We start from the raw sequence: 20,753 nt of genomic DNA on the forward strand, positions 1-20,753 counted from the left end.
TGTGTTACTAGAACAGCGAGTGGTAGAAAGCAATTGCTCGAACTTACGTATTTATCTGTCCTTGCACTGTTTGCCTTGAGCTGATTTCACTTCCTTCGCTTTGGTATCTAGTAATTCGAATTCAGCAGGCGAGAGTGCGGACTGAAGATCATGGTTGAGATGACATGCGCGGTGGCGAAAATCAGTTAAACGTTGGGTGGTTAAATGGATCCTCTGTTTGAGGAACGACTTGGCCGCTGAAGAAGCAATTCGAGCAGAAGCGGGGGATGCATCTGGTGGCTTAACAACCAGAGATTTGAGAATTATGTTGTGCTTCATGCATCTAATGTTGAAAATGCGGTGGTTCTTCCAGTTTGCCTCCAATCTTGCCTATCGAACACATTCACTTGACAGCTTCTGAACACATGCTCCGTAGATGTTTTCAATCAATTGTAAAATGTTGGGAACCGATTGGGAGGTCATCGTTTCAGAGGGGTGTGGTAAACAATCGGTGGATTTATTGCTGCGCAACTTTTCGCTTTTGACACAAAAGCTTTGTCAGGCCAAGTGAGTAAGTAAGTAGGTTGATTGGGTCTTAAGCAGTCAGGGAACAAATCCGTGAGATTCCTTATGGTTAGTGACGTGATCAGTGCTGGGTGTTCAGTGTGATGTTCCCATTTGTTGATTAGTGTGGATGACTAAGCTTTACGATAGATCGGTTAAGGGGGGTTCGTGTTTATGATGAACCCGGATATAGTCGTTCCTGCTTCTTCAGTCTAGGACACCCTAATGGAAACTACCTCTTGGGGTCGTCCAGAGATTTCGTTCATCTCTGTTCGTCCAAGGGTGCTGGGACAATTAGTTTGGGGATGGGGTTGGGTGGTCAATTGGATCTAACGCTACTTGGATTCTTTTTTACTTTTAGACCCAGGCAATTTCGCTGATAACCCCCGCCCGCCGCATGTCGTCTCGGGTGACCTGGTACCGCCCTCCACACGTTTGCATGTTCCACTTTCACCGGTTACCCAGAAACACATCCTCATAGACCCAGGCAATTTCGCTGATAACTGCACCCCGCCGCATGTCGTCTCGGGTGACCTGGTACCGCCCTCCACACGTTTGCATGTTCCACTTTCACCGGTTACCCAGAAACCGGAACATCCTCATATTGCCATTCCTCTATATTGATATTTCTTGTATCTCATTCTATTTCATCGAACGTGCGCTGACCGTTAATCTTCCCAATGATTCGACTTCTGATAAATCTCTTCAACCAATGGTTTTACCAACATCAGTTCGAGGTGTACGTGTCCAATTTGCCGGAATTCCGAATGAACAACCAAGTTGAAAGCTATTCTGAAAATAATTTTCTGGACGATCTCTGCACTAGATGCGAATTCTGCTGGTTTCTGGGATTTACAATGATGATTTGTTCCAAAATCCACTCGATTCTTGATGCAATTTACAGTTGACGCTTGCTCCAATTTCAATGACTTTGGAAGATGGGCGATCAACCTTCCTAAATGCCTGAAAAATCGTACAGTTGCTGCACTGTCCATTGACCTGGAACGCAATTACGGACATTATCTTAAAATATTCGGAGACAGATCGTATGCGAACACAGGCCGCAAGACTGACTGCCACCAATGCACCTCAAATAATAAACCGATTTCGCCGCCTCAAGCACTTTGTTCTTTCACACTTCAATATACCAAATTTGTCCTAGCTTGACCCGTTCTTTTCGGACAGAGCACAAGAATCCCATGTGGATGCTCGCGGATTTTAGAGAACACTATCAAGCAGTGTGTCTCCCCATGAGGGCCCTGCCGAATTCAACCCGATAGGTGCAACATCGTGCTTTACTGCTTGAAAACATAGGGTGCTATTGACGCCTCTGTTCAAATGGGAATTTTCCCAGTGTAGCCAATTACTACAGGTATTATAGAAATGACACTCAATGTCTCATCAAAAAATAAATCAGCGAATTTCGTTTTGGTATCTGAAAAACCGAATCTCTTAATGATAAGAGTTACCCGCATATTATGCTTGTTGTCGATCATCGTGATATATCATCTCCACGACAATAAAAACGACGCACGTGTGAAGCTGAACTTTCAAAAAAATGGGCCAAAATAAATCCAAACTATGAACTTCAGCAGAAGATCTGAAATGGAGAAGGGTTCGTGTCGTACAACACTGTGAACATATGCAATGAGAATTGTACCCGTTTGATTACGCAATGTGCTGAAACGGAACCAGTGCGCGATACTGACCTAATATTCCTGATCGATACTTCACTACCACGGTAAGATTCTATGAATCGACAACACTACAGGCGAGTAGTCTGAGTTTTGTTTATTTTCGAGGAGTGGGAAAACTATTCGTGATGTTTGCCATGCCACCATATTACATCCGAAAACTCCGGAAGGACATTTACTGTCTCACATCCGTGAAGGGCGTTACACAGCCCCAAACGTTGTCTAAATAACAACACAAAGAGTCCATTGATAGAGGTTCCATTTTATGGACGAATCGGTCTAAATTTCGATCATTCACAAAGCCCTTCTCTGTATTATTAGCAGAAGTTCATTGTGCATTCTTGGGTAATCTTCAGACGCGGAAGACAGTTTCAGGCGGAGTATGAGAATAAAACCAACTGCAACGGAACTGTTTGGCAACGATGATGTTTTTCGATGACTTTGACTAAACCATCGCGAAGAAGCAATTTCGTGCGGACGCAATTGATGAAGTTTCTTTCGGTTTTCTATCACCCTCAATGTCTACTGCTTGCTCTCACACAAATCGACATTCGTCATCCGTTGCCGCATCAGATAATTGGCTGGTAGTGGTGTGAGGAATACTTCAATCAGTTAGTATAACATAATGGTATGTTGGTGGGTTTCGAATTGCAGCGGGCGTGTAAAACTTTGTCACAGGATAAGCAAATTGGTGACGCGAAAATTCTGTCATCGGATATTGCGACACCATGGCAAAGATAATATCTTCACGCACACTTCTTTCATTCCAACCCGATTAATGAATGAAAACAACGAATGGATTCTGGAAGTCACTAGAAGGAACATGGCGTTTCCATTTACATGCGAAAGGCAATAACATGAGGCGAACGACAGTTCATTTAAAGCAGAAAATACGATGGTAAAATACGGCAAACTGACGGGTTCAGAGTGGCATATGGAAGTGAATTGTAAGCCATGTACCGAAGACTGAACTGCGCGTTGGTTGAAATGAGTACACGAGAAATTCATGGATTGCGGAAAACAAATATGTTTGTTTGATTGAATTTAAAATAAAGCATGTCACCCAAAGTCAAACGAGAGTGAAACCAGCAGTATTGAAGTGAAGATTGGCATGATGATGTGGAATGTGGACGGGTTTGTAAATTTGTAAACAATATCTTGGACCGACGAACTTCCGTATTCGAGAGGGAAGGTCAAGAACAAAGAAGCATACAATGCTAACAAACTGAATCTTAACACTTTTGCTGCAACCAAAATACCCAGGTTAAAGTCAGCATTGTGAGTGTCAAACAAGTTGCCGTTTTAGAGAAATTCTAAGCCGGAGAACAAACTGATTTTCATTTAAATGAAAACGAGTTTATAATTCAAACTGTTTAAATGAAAATACCGGAACATCAATGTCACGGACAACCGAGGACAAACGCGGTAACCCAGGAAGCGCTAACATAAGATGCATCTAATATTTGATATTACAAGAGCNGTGGTAAACTTAAAACAAATTACGGAACCGATCGTTCTATTTCGTTTCAAGGTGTTTACACGTAGGATTTTGATTGACTTGTTTCTTATTTTATAGTGTCATATATGCAAAGTCAGAATCTCCAGGCAGATAGTCTGCATCGGTAACCAACGCGTCCCTCCGAATATTGGTGACTTGACTAAAATCGTGAGCAATTAGCCGCCTACAGACGGCGATTCTTCCACATTCTTCTGAATTTCCTCTAAAAACCGCTAGTCCTTCTGCCGATTTCGGTATTACTTGAATCCCACAATCCGCTACTATCGTTCATGAAGCAGATCAACTAGTGTTCCTGGAACTAAAACTGACATGGATACTTCAGTTTAACGTACAGATGACTGTCGCCATCGAGGTGGAATGTGTCGGCTCCCGACATACCCCGCACAATTTCGTACAGTCTAGATCCCGCTACTAATACACTATTCCGCACTCCTTACAATGTAACTTGATGAGACCAAACGAGTTTCTCATCCATCCTTCAAGACAGCAACATCCCCTACGTCATGGTGTAGGAACCAGTCCTCCTTCACCGAGCTGGCAAATGTCTGATGCCCAGATTGATCAAGTTCGGTGCAAAGTATGGGCTGCATAACACTTTGGATATACGCAAGTTTGTGCGCAAATTATTAAACGTCTTCTCTGCGAAGTAACCGTAAATTGTATAAATACACGCTCTGAAACGCAGTTTCTGGTTTATCATGCTGTTTGGGAGAACCAATGCATCCTCAAAAATTCTGGAGAGAATGCAAGGGTCCTTGTGAACATAGTCACATCTGCTACAGAACCCATCACCAGTATTCACCTCCTCTTCGGTGGGATATCAAAGAGTGCATTCCCAAACTGTAGTGAAATTCGAATAATTGGACGTGATAGAGTTAACATGCGGTATTCTAAGAGGAACGTCGCAATTGTCGTGATTGCCGAAGGACTTCTGTTTGAGAGTGGAGAGCTTTGACCATTTGAATTTGTTGGAAGCCATTTATGTCTCATATTACCTAATGACGTTATTGAGCACACTTCAATGAGTAGAACGGGCAAAAACTTTGTTCAGCAGCGCGCCACAGAGGACTTCCAAAATAGCAGTGCTTGAACAAGTTTCCTTTCCTGTACTTATGACAATTTGTGTCGTAGGACACGTTTTATACAAGTTTGTTGCAGGAAAATGAAGACGTACCACAGCATTCCAAAGTGTAGATGAAACTTGTTCGATTGTCATCCGCAGGCCCAGTCGACGCCCCTTTCCAACCAAATGTGCATGTCTGCGTAGAGCAAAGGAGGACTCAGAGGAGGAGATGGAATCATTTAGAACATACGAAATGAAATACACTGTAACTGTAATCCTACACAGTGAATAGTACATCGATCCTTAGGACAAAGCGATCCGTGTCATCCAAAATCCCACAAATACTCAGGGTTATAAATTCGAAATTCACCAATGATTGACCCCATATTCTTTCTCAAGCAACAGTCTCATGTTTTGCCAGCCAGCCAGTTTTGGTGAGCCATGCCATTTACATAACAACGTGCAAACTATTGGGGTTTAACAATATGTAGACGAAGTCAGAATTTGTTCAGCAACAAACCAACAACCTGACGCTGATGAGCATACTCCGGTGAGCCCATGCACACAAGACCGCATACACGTCTGAGTACGTGAGCCGCAAGAATGCTTTCGGACGGGCATGCGCCGTGTACTTGTCATTCCATGCCTCGGAACATTTTCTAATTAGATATGTCAGGTTTTATAGCCGACAAAATGTCACATACATGAAGTTTGTGAACATTTCTCTGGTCTCAAATTTTCGAAATGTGCATAAAATGATGGATAGTGTATATTCAGCGTTCGTCGTGACAAAACATGATGGTTTGCGACCGTAAATGAACAGATTAGGGTTTAATTAGTAACCGACAGTATTTTTGTATTTTCCACTGTATTCTGCTCAATTCACGCGCCTCAATTTCATTCTTCTCTTGGCTATCTATACCGTGTTACCTGCATATCTCGTTTCAGCGGTACTAAGATTTTATTCGGTGGTCTCAATTCAGCTTTTCGGATCCAAGCAACTTTGTTCAGATGTCTGATGTGTTGCAAGAATGAGCCGCATTCAACGAATGGGTCAAAATGTGTCCAGCCCAAAATGGTGGCAAGTCAAAAGCGTTTTAAATGATATTACCTGAGCTGGAAAAGTATCACACATTATCTATTCACTTAACATCCTCCCGTTCTTTGAATCCGTCCTACAGGCTGGTGATGTGATCGACTGAATGCGAAAATTTCTCAAATAAAATATGGTCACCTAATGCACAACCGCAAAGCTCCTTCAGGATTTAATTCAACAGAAGTTGTTACAGGAAGATTGTTGCTTTCATAACATCGGTACGATAGACTACGTATCGGACTACGTCTCGAGGTTATTTGAAACTCAGTGTTTATCTGATGAACCGCGATGAGATCAAAACTGGCACGCAGCTAACGAAGTTTTCAACTGGTTTGTAAGAAGTATGTCAGGTAAACGAGGCTTATTAGTTCCAATTCTCAAGTCACTGTATGCGCGCAATAACAACCGCTTGTAAGTTCAAGTTTTGTAACGATTTCCCGACAATTTCAATGTAAAATAGACTAAAAGCTAGAGTACACGTTGAATCAATGAAAGCCTTAGCATGCAACTTCGGATATTTTGACAAATCTATTGATAACATAATGGTGTCCTTACCCTGTCGTCTATTCCGTATTGAAACATCTCACAGCGAGGATTCTGCTCGCAAATGAATCGGCAATTTGCGAGGCTCGAGTACTCAATATATCCCGTAACGGCTCCCAGCAGCTTACGGTTTTCACTAGTCGACCATCGATGCTTGCCGGATTCACAGTGCATCCATAGATGGAGAGGGCTTGTTTGGCATTCATCGGAGCCAGCCAACTTGGCCACTGCGAACAAGAGGAGTACGTGGTTCAAAGCAATGTTTGTCATTTAGCTGATACTTGGGTGCTTCGTAACCTCAAAGTAACATATATTGTTTACCCGCAACGCGTATTCCTCGTTCTGACTGGCTAAGTTGCAGACCACTCACAATTGGCCGAGTCCTTGCTTGTTGAATGTACCAGTCAACCTGGAAATTTGTGCATCCAACTCACCTCGGATAAATACAAGCACACCAAAATCTTGCAAGATCCACTTACGGGTAAACGAAAATGGGGATCGCGAATTTCTGCCAGAATCATCATTAGGTTTTGATTGTTCAATCGAGAATAAGGACACCCTCGTAAACATCGTCATCGACGGTGACGATGATGAGGTCGGATAATGGAATCACCTTTTCCTCGTGGTTAGTTCCTACGAGGGTAAGAATTGCAAGGCGTTTCATCTGATCTTTCTCAAAAACGGGATACCAATCCATCAAATTAAGAATCAAATATTACTAGTTGATCTGGTTTTCTATCCACCAAATGCGACGCATCTTATACATGCATCCAGTGTGTCAACATAATAGGGTCAAAGCGCATTACGACATATGCTATTGTGAGCACAACGACAAATGCCATTTCGGAGTGACAGTTTGACGGATGCTCTGAGACCACGCCGGGAACTCCAGCACGAACTCCCACGAAAGAGCTGCTAGATGTAAGATTTTGTAAAATCCATGGACCTAGTCGCTGATTGATGGATGTATAAGGCTGTTTGATGCAAAATTATATAAATTATATATAAATATATATATAAATATATAAATATATAAATATATATAAATTATATAAATTATATATATGGACCGAATAGCTGATTGATGGATGTATAAGCCCGTTTTTGTGATGTAACAACCCAGTCGCTATCTCTATTCCCATATACCAAACATTTAGTATGAAGTAAGCAGTGAGGAAACCGATTTAGTAAATTCGACGCACAAGTGATTTACAAGGAGTTGCAATTCAATTTCTTCTGCCGATATGTTTAATAATATTTCTGCTTGGAATAGGAAGACAATTGAAACATTGCATTTAAATGCTGGTAAGCATTGGTAGTCGGCTTGCAATTTCTTCTGCCGATATGTTTAATAATATTTCTGCTTGGAATAGGAAGACAATTGAAACATTGCATTTAAATGCTGGTGTAGAAAGCATTGGTACAGATGACGGGAAGGTGAAACAGTGTGATATTAGAAAATAATAGTTTGCAATAAATGTCTAGATTTACTTGTTCATGACAGTTTTGTTGAAGGACATTCCATTATTGTCACGCTGGAAAACCCTCCATTTGACAGCCAGTGGAAGGTTTTGTTATCTTGGGTCTCACCCGGTAGGCGCCATTCCAGAGATTCCATCAACAGTGTGTTTCACTTGAAGCCAGAAATCACGGAACCTGACTTGCGCACTCATGTGTGAAAAATCTTGCAGCCTCACCCGGAACCCGGCCAAGTCCATCATGATTCAAATGAAACTTAGGGACACGAGTGGCATATGGTTTTGGAAAACTCGAGCGCGTACTTGGTTTGTGAGCCTCAAGCAGGTCAAACCAATTTGTCCGCCTTAAAAATGTTCACGATAACCCGGAAATAGATTCATTAGTCAAAATTTGCTGCGCCATTCCGAATGTCAAATATCAGATGACAACCAGCTGATCGAACAAACCCACGATCATCTACGCCACCTGACCTACCGACAGTCCCCCGAAATAATATTCTATTGCTGTCGCTTCGTTTCGACTACTCTGCAATGACATACTCTGTTTTCACAGCCCATCTCATGGATATCTAGGCAACTGGAAAGCTCCTTCAGGATTTAATTCATCTGAAGTTGTCACAGGAACGGAATACCATGCCATCAAAATAAGGAGAAATTTCATAAGTTGATCTGCTTTCCTGTCCCACTAAATGCGACGCATCTTTTACATGCATCTGATGTCAAACCGTGTTACGATATACGCTGTGGTGAGCACAAAGTCAAATGTCATTCAGATGTGACAGACTGATGGATGATCTGGAACCACGCCAGGAACGTCAGCCCGAACTCAACACAAAAAAACTGTTTGATGCAAAATGATCTCAAATCCCGGAACCACATCGCTGATTGATGGGTATATTAGACCGCTTTTGTGATCTAACAACCCGATTGGCTATCTTGATTTCCGTATGCCAAAAATACAGTCTATTCAACGCAAGCGTGTATTTCTTTAGGTGTCGCGGTCAACTGACATTACCCAAATGTATTCCTGAAGCTCTTCTACATCCAAAAAAACTTAAGGTGTCGTTTGCACGGGATTTCCCGGAAAATTCCCTTCGATTTTGCGCCCCAGAATATACCATGATTGCCAAAAGGCCATGGGTTTGCAATTATTTCTACTGATAGATTAAATAGTCTTTCTATTTGGAATAACAAGGCAATTGAATCATTTCATTTAAATCCTCGTGGATTGAGGATTTTTACAGATGGTGACTAGCTGCAGTAGTTTGATATTGCAAAATAATGTTTTGCAAAAAATGACTAGATTTATTAGCCCATGATCCTTTTGATTGTGGGCATTTTACTGTCGAGATGGGACTCTCTCTCTTCCGCAGCCAGCGAACAGTTTTGCTTGACTCACATTAGGTAGGCGCAGTCCCCAAGATTCCGTCAAAAGTATGTTCCACTTGAGGTCAGATCACCCAAAACCCAGCAGAGTCCTTCATGTTGTACATGATTCGCAAAGAGCACACGATGTTGGTGCATTCGTTTTTTGCCTCAAAATTCCACATTTTGATTCCCACGCATTGTGATTAATTACGTCTGATCCATCAGTCACTGGGAATCTTGAGACAGACACATTTTCACGTGCCAACCATCTCGTATTTCTACATACATTTGATTCTAAATTTGAACATCCGACATCTCCATTGTTCGGAAGCACTAGAAAAAACTGGCCGAATGGGTTATGTAATGGATGGTTTTGTCCTATTGTTCTAACACAAAAGAGGAAAACAGTCCACATTTGGTTGAAAATGGTTGATGTGTTCTACACCGAAACAATTATCACTACAAGCACAACATCGTTCAAGTGAGGCAATTCATTTGTACCGTGGAGAATATTGCAGTATTTGCATTTGGGTTAAGTCAGTCAGTCAGGCAAACGCTTGATAATTACATGAAGGTACCGTGTGACAGAACAACTTTAGTTAGGTGGTTGATACTCGGTAGTTGCGCTCGTCTAACAAAACATGTTTCACAGCCATCAATTGATTGGTTGCTAGTTGTTCCGGGTAAAGTCTACTGTCTACTCTGGCTTCTGCGTTTCAATGCTTGTAGCTCAACTAATCAACACACTCAGAGAAGACCACCAGATTGTCACTAATTCAAACTAGTCATTTCCGCAGTTGCAGAGAGCTTGTTCCTGTGAGCCTTTACGTAGGACACTAAATGCGTCCAATATTCAAGAAAGAGAGTCTTACGTAAAATTAGAACGGATACAGATCTACCCAAGTCTATCTTTCATAATCATTCATTCGCAATATCCCCTTTACCCACTGGCCAACGATGCATCAGCAACAGTGAAAATTTACGTTTCGTGTCGAACACGCTTGGTGCACTCAGTCGCCCTAATGCATTACTCTTGGTCCAACCTGATGTGTGTAGTTAAACGGGAATCCCATATTGGTCCAAATCTCATCATAGAGCTTACATACCAGATGCATCTAACAGAATGACATTCTCCGAGTGCATAATTTGGCATAGAATGCTCAAATAATCAAAACCAGTTAGGTCAAACCTGGAGTAATCTGCGGTAAAAACAGCAGTCAAAATTCGTTAATACCCAGAAAATGCTTCGCATTGCAGTTAGTTAATGGATTTGCGAATTCAAACAAACGGACTTTGCTCCGATATATTGAGTCTTGACTACCCCATACCTCAGCGCAAGTCGCTCATCTAAACTCGGCTGATAAAAGAATTTGTCGGATTTTAATCAACACCCCCGTTTGATTATCCGAATTTCATACCGGTCATATGCGATGCACATTATTCACAATGCCAACATAAGGAAGGTTAGGTCCTGAAATTTACACACGCCGATCGCCCAACGGTTACCCGTTACGACCTGTGCACCATTCAATAAGGTCGACATAGCGCACGTGCTCCGCGCAGGTGCCTTACGAATCAGACGCTGAAGTTACATTCCGTGATTCCTAGGTCCGCTGCTGCCCCTGAAAACACGTGGGTCAAATCTTGTCATGACTGGCTCCTAAAAGCATCCTCCGTTACTCAAGAATATCGAACTGAGTTGGCTGTGAACCTCCCAAAGCCCAAATAGCATCACGATGATTTAGAATTGGACTGCAGAAAGGGAAAGTTATTCATGATCCGATCTTTTGAAAACGCCTGACTGAGGACGTTCGCATCCCCTCAATGTGAACTGTGATCGGCAGTTTTGGATGAAATCAGGAATGCTAGACCGGTCACTCCGATGGCGTTTGCAGATCGATCAAAAGCCGCTTAATTAGGCGGGGTTGGCAGAGGGCGCTGGTGTATTGCAGAAGACCGGGAAGGGAAGAAGTCTTTTAGAACGGAGAACGATCGCACACTCGTGCAGCTTGTCCGGCCGACTGGTCGTGGGTGGATGGGCTGAACCATTTGAAAACAGTACAGCCAGACCCCTTGACCACACCCCTGAGAAGAAGTCGCTGAAACGAACAGCCGTAAGCAATCAGTCTATTCCGATTGGTTTACCTACTACCTGCTCATTTTTTACTGACTGACTATCCTACAAACAGAAATTAATTAGCACATGGCTAATGCGTAGCAAATTTGTGGGGTCCGATCTTCGTTTCGTGGTTTTTTCCTCCGAAATCAAAATTCTTGTCGCCCATTTTGGCCGACGAATGTGGGTTGGAATATGCAACAGACACACTGAGACAAAGTAAATCAAAACGTAGGCAAAGTAGAGACGGAAGAATTTAACAAAAATCAATATCAACCCAGGACACATAGAACCTGCCAATGTCCTGGTCGTAAGCTTGGACAGTTTGCCTAACTTGACAAGTTACCTTTATCTTTATTTTTCAAGGTCGTTTGCGCATTCGATCCTGGAGAACAAGAGTAATTTATAGCTTTATACCATGAAATCTACCTATTTTATCTGCACTGCAATCTACTTGTTTGCTTGGTAAGAAAACTAATTTACGACGGTTTAAGTCATTGTTCTTCGCGCATCAATTTATTGTGATATACATAGATTGTTAAATGCTGAAAAGGTTAATAAGCAACCAGTTCAACAGAACATAAATCCACTGATTCAGCAACAAGTTAGCAAGCCGCGCCGAAAACTTTTCTATTGGTACCATTTTACTTTTGATGTAGTTTTTGGAACAATGAAAACAAACGTCATGATACAGTATATACAACAGCTACAAAATGTAGTTGATGTTCAGGAAAAATGGCAAATAAATGAGGCAGCGGATTACAGACACTAGAACAACAAGAATCATCTGTCTATTTCTCCTCCGCATTTTAGCATGGACGAACTCGAATGACTGGACAAAGAGCTCTTCGCAACCTTCAAATCCCTCACAAATTTCTAACGAGATTTAAGTATCCAAGATGGGCAATGAAGACCACGCGGTTAGCGGGACCTTCATCTCAGGGTTCGATACTATTTGGTACCTCAGCTAATTTTAAATAGGTNCTGAACAATTTGAAAACGGTTCAGCTAGACCCCTTGACCTCACCCTTGAGAAGAAGTCGCTGAAACGAACACCCTCCGGCAATCAGTCTACTCTGATTGATTTACCTACTCCCTGCTCATTTTGTGCTGACTGACTATCCTACAAACAGAAATTAATTAGCACATGGCTAATGCGTAGCAAATTTGTGGGGTCCGATCTTCGTTTCGTGGTTTTTTCCTCCGAAATCAAAATTCTTGTCGCCCATTTTGGCCGACGAATGTGGGTTGGAATATGCAACAGACACACTGAGACAAAGTAAATCAAAACGTAGGCAAAGTAGAGACGGAAGAATTTAACAAAAATCAATATCAACCCAGGACACATAGAACCTGCCAATGTCCTGGTCGTAAGCTTGGACAATTTGCCTAACTTGACAAGTTACCTTTATCTTTATTTTTCAAGGTCGTTTGCGCATTCGATCTTGGAGAACAAGAGTAATTTATAGCTTTATACCATGAAATCTACCTATTTGCACTGCACTGCAATCTATTTTCATGCTTGGTAAGAGCACTAATCTATCGAGTTTGAGTCATTGGTTTACGCGCATCAATTTATTGTGCATAGGTGGTATCTACCTATTTTATCTGCACTGCAATCTATTTTCATGCTTGGTAAGAGCACTAATCTATCGAGTTTGAGTCATTGGTTTACGCGCATCAATTTATTGTGATATACATAGGTGGTTGAGTGTGGATAAGGCTTATAAGAGTTAATGTGATTGGCTTTCTGTATACAAGTGAAAAGAAAAAGTCCAATTAACTCGATATATTCCCGCTTTTTAGTGGATATAATCTTACGATGGTCCAACTGAAATGTTCGCACACAGCAACAGTAAACTATAAAAAACTAATAATTGGGGATCTTCAAAATCTGGGTTCATTTATTAAGGTAGTGAATAGTACACGATGTTCGGTAACATTTAATCGGATTTCTGACTGCTAAGCAATGCAGCCTGCTATTTTTGGTGATTTGAGGAAATTGCCTTCATAGCTCTATGTGACCTAAAACCGAGACGTCATTTCAAACGAGACAACGAACACTTCTTAGTCGGTGACAATCAACGAACTGGAAGTTAACATCAGCTGGCATCCGCCGCGCCTTGCCGCGTTCATAAAACTTTTGAACACTATCGAATTTACTCTCATCCACGATCATGAGTGATATCTTCAACTATAGCAGTGTTCACATATTCGCAGAAAAATTGAAGACGGATAAAGAACAAATCGACAATTGGGGCACGCAAATGTATCCAAGCTGATTAATAAAAGAAGAGGAAAATGTGAAAGTACAAGCACCTAATTGATATCAGGAATATGAGACTATGATACAAACTAAGAAGGAATACCGTCAAAAATGCGAACTCTCATCACTACCAACGTAATTCAAGAGGGAAAACCAATACACAATACAAGCCAGGAACGATCCGATCGGAAGTGGATCCGAAACACCCCGAAGTAGCCATTCAACTAACCGATGAAGTACAAATCGTACAGACAACAACGCAACGCAAGTTGCGATCGGGCAAATTATATTGCGAGAAATGTACACATGAAATGGATAGTCACATGAAAGGATACTGGGTATTATTTTTCAAAAACTGTATGTAGGAAAATACCCACGAAATAAGCACCCAATCATCCGCGCCCTGATGATGTTTCCCTGACAGGGAACGAAAAATGTGCAAGCTAAGTACCAACCTCCGTGTACAGATCAACGCCCGTATAATCAGTTCCCGTTTTGGAAATGTCTGTTTTGTAGCTTAGGAGAATTTTAAGGGTTTCTTATCAAGGTCGCATTGTTCGCAAAGTAGATCTGTGTGGTTCAGACTGATTCATTGATGTTCCAATTCTATTTAAGGAATAAAATAAGTCTTGATTGACAGTGTTTATTGTACCGAGGAATATAGTGCAGAGTAGCATTCCTGTGGTTTGAATCGACGCGGGCTCTTGGACCTGCAAATCCATCTCTGCTGAAACATGTTCACTGCAACCAGGTGAATAATATTCGTAATCGTAAAGGTAGAGCTGTGATAGATTAAAACATAGGAAATCAATAAACACACAAAACGATGGATTCAGCAGTGTCCTAGTTGAATCTCTCGCAAACCCATTTTAGTTTGTATATACGTATGTTACAATTATCTTATATTTTGGATTGGAGTTAAAAAGTCAAGATGCCATCCGCAAGTGAATCCTAATTTCCGCGTTTGGCGGGCTATCGCCATTTAATTTCGATCAGTGAGGTTGGTGGTAATGGGATCTTACATATTTGAAGGAAGTATGGGGGAATGGAGACGTATCCAAAGACACTATGCCTCCAATTAAATTTTTGTTTTAATTTTGCCTTAAAACCAGGTCAGTTGTTGATAAGTTTATTTTGATGATGGTCTGCATCTGCCCCGTTTCGTCTCAAAATTTACAGTCAATAATTCTGCATTGAAATGAAGGGTCTAGTGTTTATTTTAGCGATTAGGTCACCCCCGTGAGATCCTTTTGTATGTTATGCAAAATATACTTAAATCTTGCTCATATAACTTTGACGCTTGTATAATGTTTGCCGTACGGATGCAGGTGTGGTTCATGAGATCAATTAGGCATGAATGCAGGCGTGCTCCAATTCCATCTTTCACGAATAAGAGGAACATTTCTTAAGTTCATTCAATGGAGAAAAACACGTCGTATGAACGAGATCTCCTCGTGCTCCGAGAATTCTGACACATTTTGAAATGAAACCGGAGTGCCAAACTTAGTTGTTAACTACTCACGAAGTTCAAGTAGCCGCACAAATGCAACAAAACAGGGTTGCTTATTCTTGATCGTTTTCCAGATTATTCGATCCTGTACAATCCAAGCTATGGAACATTCAGAGTGAGCCTGAGCGATATTAACTTTATAATAATCGACTAAGCATCGCGGATGCCGTTGGTTAGTTGCCCCGGAGGATGATCTGAATCAAAGAGTGCGCTCTAAATCTGTTGGTATTCGGGATATGTACGCCATCATAGACAGGTGATGGCATTTTGGAAAGTATAAGTCCAACGCTTTTCCGCTCTTGGCGGAGATCAACTAGCTGAACAACGGTCGTTGTGCAGTATTTTGGGAAAATTATTCAATCACTGAAAACGCAGGTTGGGAATGGGAGATATGTGTCGTGTTGTGCATGCCCAATCTCATCAAACGGTTGATGGAGCTCGTTTCCGAACGCTTGAGTGCTCAAATTACTGAGCGGGAGGTCACGGGTTTGGGGAATAAAGGATTTTCGCCTCATGCGTACTGCTATTGATTCCTTATATGGATGAACAGTTTTGAAGAACTCCTCGATTTTTCAATACAATTTGGCTTCCGTAACCCAAAGAAAACTTTACCAAGATTTCCAAAACCTCCTCACACTCCCAAAAAAACTTTAAATGCTCGATTTATTTGGCCACAGCCAGGACAACAGATTGGGGTTCATGAATGCATCACCGCAGGCCGACCGTCCGCTTTACCCACCTCTAGAGAGGATGCCATAAATTTCTCTAACCAGAGCACTCAGCGAAACATTGCGGCGAAACCCGTGGTGAGAGTATTCAAGGGGGCCTTATATTAGGCTACACGTACCACAATTGTTCAAACATGCATTTCACATGGCTAGTGGAATTGGTTTCAGATATCTACCCTTCAATTAGCTTGTTAGGTAGGACATCTTGGCTGTTGAAACGGCACTTTTCGGAATGGTGAGGCGTGCAACCCGTCAAACGACTAAAATGTCCGGTTTTTACGGCAATAAATTTTGCATTCACTTCTTACAGTGGAGTTAATACATTTATCCACCCTGAAGTCTGCCTTCCTGAGGTACGCATCTGTCCAAACTAAACCATTGATGTAGTTTACTTGGGATAGAATACTCACTCCGAAAATACAAATCCCCCTAATATGCTGGTGTCGTAAAAATCATTCTTTGGTTTCCCGTATAAAAATGTACTGGGCATGGAGGATTACCATTCGGTGCTATTTTAGACATTTATCGATTCTGAACACAAACCAGGAGGAAACATCAAAATCTGGGCAGAAAGTCATTTTCAACATACCTACGAGTTTCGTTAAATGTTGTGACATACGCCTGCACATAAATCTTTGACTGATTTATTGAATTTGAGAATCATAAAGACAATTCAGTGTCTTGCTGCCAGAGTGCACTCAAAATGCCGCGCTAACAAGTGAACAGCTGATGATGCTGCGAACAAGACAATTATATTTGTAGACTCCAAATGGATACACTCTGTTTGTAAGGCTGAAAAGTTTTACTGTGTTTTCCTCCAACGAAGGCTAGAAGTCAAACACAATTGAGACTTAGTTTTAACCAGTGGCAGATCTACTAAGTGAAAAGTGACACATGAGGCTGACGGTGATAGAGCTGTGACCTACAAGCAAATCATTTTAGCCGATGTCTAACGGTCACTTATCAAGTGTTGTCTAAATTTTACAGTTTAGTTGCACCATTCTTTGTTGCCGAGCTCGGCCGATGGATGTTCGATACGTCCCATGTCGTTTCGTTGATTTCTTAATAACATAGGCAAAAATTAATGCAAAAATGCAATCTTTAAAATCACGTTCATCGATGGCTTCTATACAGCGATATGCCGGATTGCTTTGCTCTAATTCCAAATGCGAATCGAATGAGACTTGGATTATTTAGTTTGGTTAACCGCTACCCAGAAGTCTGTCTACCACTTTTCCGTGCCAAATAATACTAAAATTCCATCTTCAGTTCCCCGCTGGTCACCACTAAGAACTGTGCATTGTAATTGAAAAGACCTTTACAGTTTCAGATCATATACAGATCAGAAAACATGCTCCGAACGCCGGATGAAGTAGCGAGCTGTCTGACCCTTGAAAGTTTAAACCTACATTAGTTTGTTCTCAAATCGACCACCCGGAATGATACCGGACGGCTGGACTCGTACAATGAACTGGGGTTTCGAAAGCCCTTAATCAATAACTTGTTTTATTAGCTTCCTTTCACTGTATGTGTTGGGTTCAGTTGACCTATCACAAAATTTCATCCCCTTAATACCGCGAGATCATCAAGATAATTCTCGTTCAGATTTTCAGATACTCCCTAGTTCGAGCCTATCGCGCGTCATATGCGCGTCATCGTATACAACTAACATTACATGGATGTGTGCAAGACTATCAGTCCCACTCTTATAGAAGGAAAGTGTAGAAATACCGGTGTAACAGTGATACAACTGATGGGAATGTGAATAGTATGTTTCCTCGTAAATCCCCATTGCGTCTCTTGAAAAGTGATGTCCATTACGGATTTTGTGGATTTGCTCTGCAGCATTTGCTTGCAATTGAGTAACAGTCGATAAATATCCAGGAAATTCAGGAACACGCGCTCAAGAAGGAGGTGGATATTCAGTTTTGTAAACAAGATGATTATGAGAGTTTTACTTCACTGTGCAATAAACTGTATCTGTTCAATTGACATTTCCTAATAAATATCTCCGCAGCAAAGGCCTTCTTCCTTACACTGGCGGCCCAGATGAGCGTAGTTTTTGATCTGTCCGACGAGTTCTGTGACTAATTTGTAAACATTTGCGACCATGCGAGGAGACTTCGTCAGTGCGCATTCAACTGCGAAGAGTGAGGATATACGCTGCTTTCTGTTAGTATTGAGTTAATGAACTCAATTACTGTGACTTAGTTCGCTTAACGTAGAGAAGTTAGTCGATGGACATGCGGATGTCAGTCCAGGTTTAACTCAGTACAGCAAAATTTAACAATTTTCTTCCAATTTACACTGATGCTTCCTTGGGTCTGTTACAAACGTTTTTTGGACCATAAAATAGCTCATAGATCTTTGGTAGAGCTTCCAAGTTGCTTTGAAGTTTTACAGGTTCAGTACCCAGGTGGCCTACATAGGCTAAAGCTTCCTTCTAGAGTGCATCATCTCAGTCAATAACAAATAAAGACAGCATAATTGCAAATAGAACTTTGGTTTGACTATCAGTCGATCCTGAGCGTATACCAGCTAGGCCTATCTGTGTTCAGGTCAACGTTTATCCATTCAAACCCACTCAGAGAATCATCAGCACCAGCGTCAACACCAGCAGGAACGACAACAGTACCCAAACTACGATATGACCGAAGAATGCTACAGACCTCCCACTAAAACGATCCTGAGCGAAACAGATCAGCGGCTCCTCCTAACCGTGGACCCCGGCCCAGATGATGTTACAATTTCTCCGGAGCTTCTACCGGTTCTGTTCTGCTTGCACATGCGTCTTCAGATTTTCCACACATGCTTTATATGCGCCGAAATACGTAAGTACCAATTACTACAAATTTGTCTACTAATTGGTTCTTGACAGCAGTAGAAGCCAAATAATCCTACGTGAAATCTGATATCCTACCGAATGATCTTAGCAAATCACCATGCTCTTTAGAACTTGCATCCGTATGTTGCAAAACATGTTACTGCTTTTTCATCTGAAAATTGCCATTCCTGTCCTTGTGGCGCGTCATATTTTCAACTGATAATAGATGTAGGAATATTTCAATCGGGCACCTTTAAATAACGGAAGCGTTTTTTAACGACAATGGATATGTGCGACTTCATCTGAAGTGCTGATAATGAAATTGTTTTTTATTTGATATCGTATCAATCTGACCTGTAACGCAAAGGAACACAGAGCACAACGCCACAACGATGACAAACGGCCCATTAGATTCACCAAATTCTATTTGAAAGAAGCAAGGACGCAAAGGAAACTTCTTCAAAAACACTGCCGGTAAAAAGATTTGACGCTAATCAATTATATTTTCGTTCTAATTTTGCTTCAAAACCAGGTCACCCGGTAACAAGTTTATTTTGTTGATGGCCTGCATCTGCTTACGTTTTGTCCCAAAGTTTCCAGTCAATAATTCTGCGTTAAAATGGATCGTCTAGTATTCATTTTAAGAGTTCAGCCATTCCCATAAGACCATTCGGCATGTTAGGCCAAGTATAGTTAAATGCTGCTCATGTAGAATATAACTTTCACCGCATGGGTGCAGGGAATGATGGTGTGGTTCTTGACACCCATTAGGCAGCAATGCACGCGTGCTCAACTTCATTCTTTCACGAATAAAGCAAACATTTCTCAAGTTGGTGAAAACTTGACGAGATGTGGCCGAAATAAAACTAAGCACGTTGTATGAACCAGATCTCCTCGTGGTCCGAGAATTCTGACACGTGTTGAATGAAAACCGGAATGAAAAAATTGGTTGTTAGCTACTCAGGAAGTTTAAGTAGCCACACAAAAGCAACAAAACAGGGTTGGTGATTTTGATGGCTTCTCAAATTTCCTAATTCTGTACAATCCTGGTTATGGAATACAAATTGACATTCGTCGTCCCGCCCGCTTCAGATTATAAACTGTATTGGAGTCAACAGTACTTCAATCATTTCTTAAAAATAACGGTATGTCGTTGCCTTTCGAATAACAGAAGGCGTGTATGACTTTGTCACAGGATAAGCATATTCGTAAAGTGGAAGTTCTTTCATCGGATATTGCCGTACCATGGAAAGGTCACATCTTCACCCACACTTCTTTCAATCCAACCCGATAAATGAACGAAAAGAACAACTGAATTCTGAAAGTGAACAGATAAAACATGGCGTTTCAATTTACATGTGAAATGCAATGAAAGGAGAAAACCGACAGTTCATTTAAATATGAAAATAGCATGGTAAGATACGGCAAACGGAATGGTTGGAAGTTCCATACGGAAATAAATTGTAAGTAATATACTAAAGGCTGAACTGTGCGTTGGTTGACAAAATCAAATGAGAAATTCACGGATTGTGGAACAAAATGTTTCCTTGTTTGAGGTTGAAACGAAACGTGTTGCACAATGTTAAACGTGAGTGGAGCAAGCAGCATTGGAGTGAAAAATGGCATGAAGATATGGAAAGCGGAGGAGTTCGTAAATTCGGAACGAATACCTCGGACTGTTGAAGTTCCGTATTCGAGAGGATCGTCAAACGAATAGCGTTTTGTTTTGTGCACAATGAAGCATGCACTGCTAACAAACTGAAGCTCACCACATTCGCTGCAATCAAAGTACTCAAGTGGAAGTTCAAATTGTGAGTGTCAACCAAGTTGCCGGCATAAGGAGTGAAGAGAAATTCTAAGTCAGGGAATGTAGTGGTTTATGTGAATAAGTACGGTTTCATAATTCGAACTGCTTAGTTGAAAATATCGAACCTCACGGACAGCCGAAGACAAACACGGTAACTCAGGAAACGCTAATATAAGATGAATCTAATATTGGTATTAC

General features: G+C 41.4%; 1 protein-coding gene across 1 annotated transcript in view; it reads left to right on the forward strand.

Annotated features, from left to right (window-relative positions):
- The window catches only part of T265_14981 (hypothetical protein), a gene marked incomplete at both ends in the record, with an annotated part of 121,956 nt that overhangs the window by 18,412 nt on the left and 82,791 nt on the right, over window positions 1-20,753 (forward strand). The window contains 2 exons of the mRNA XM_009176065.1: window positions 905-1,096; window positions 18,513-18,755. Of these exons, the coding sequence (XP_009174329.1) occupies window positions 905-1,096; window positions 18,513-18,755 (435 nt within the window). The remainder of the gene's footprint in view (window positions 1-904; window positions 1,097-18,512; window positions 18,756-20,753) is intronic.

The sequence above is a fragment of the Opisthorchis viverrini genome (genome assembly GCF_000715545.1).
Source record: "Opisthorchis viverrini unplaced genomic scaffold opera_v5_313, whole genome shotgun sequence".
Taxonomy (NCBI): Eukaryota; Metazoa; Platyhelminthes; class Trematoda; order Opisthorchiida; family Opisthorchiidae; genus Opisthorchis; species Opisthorchis viverrini.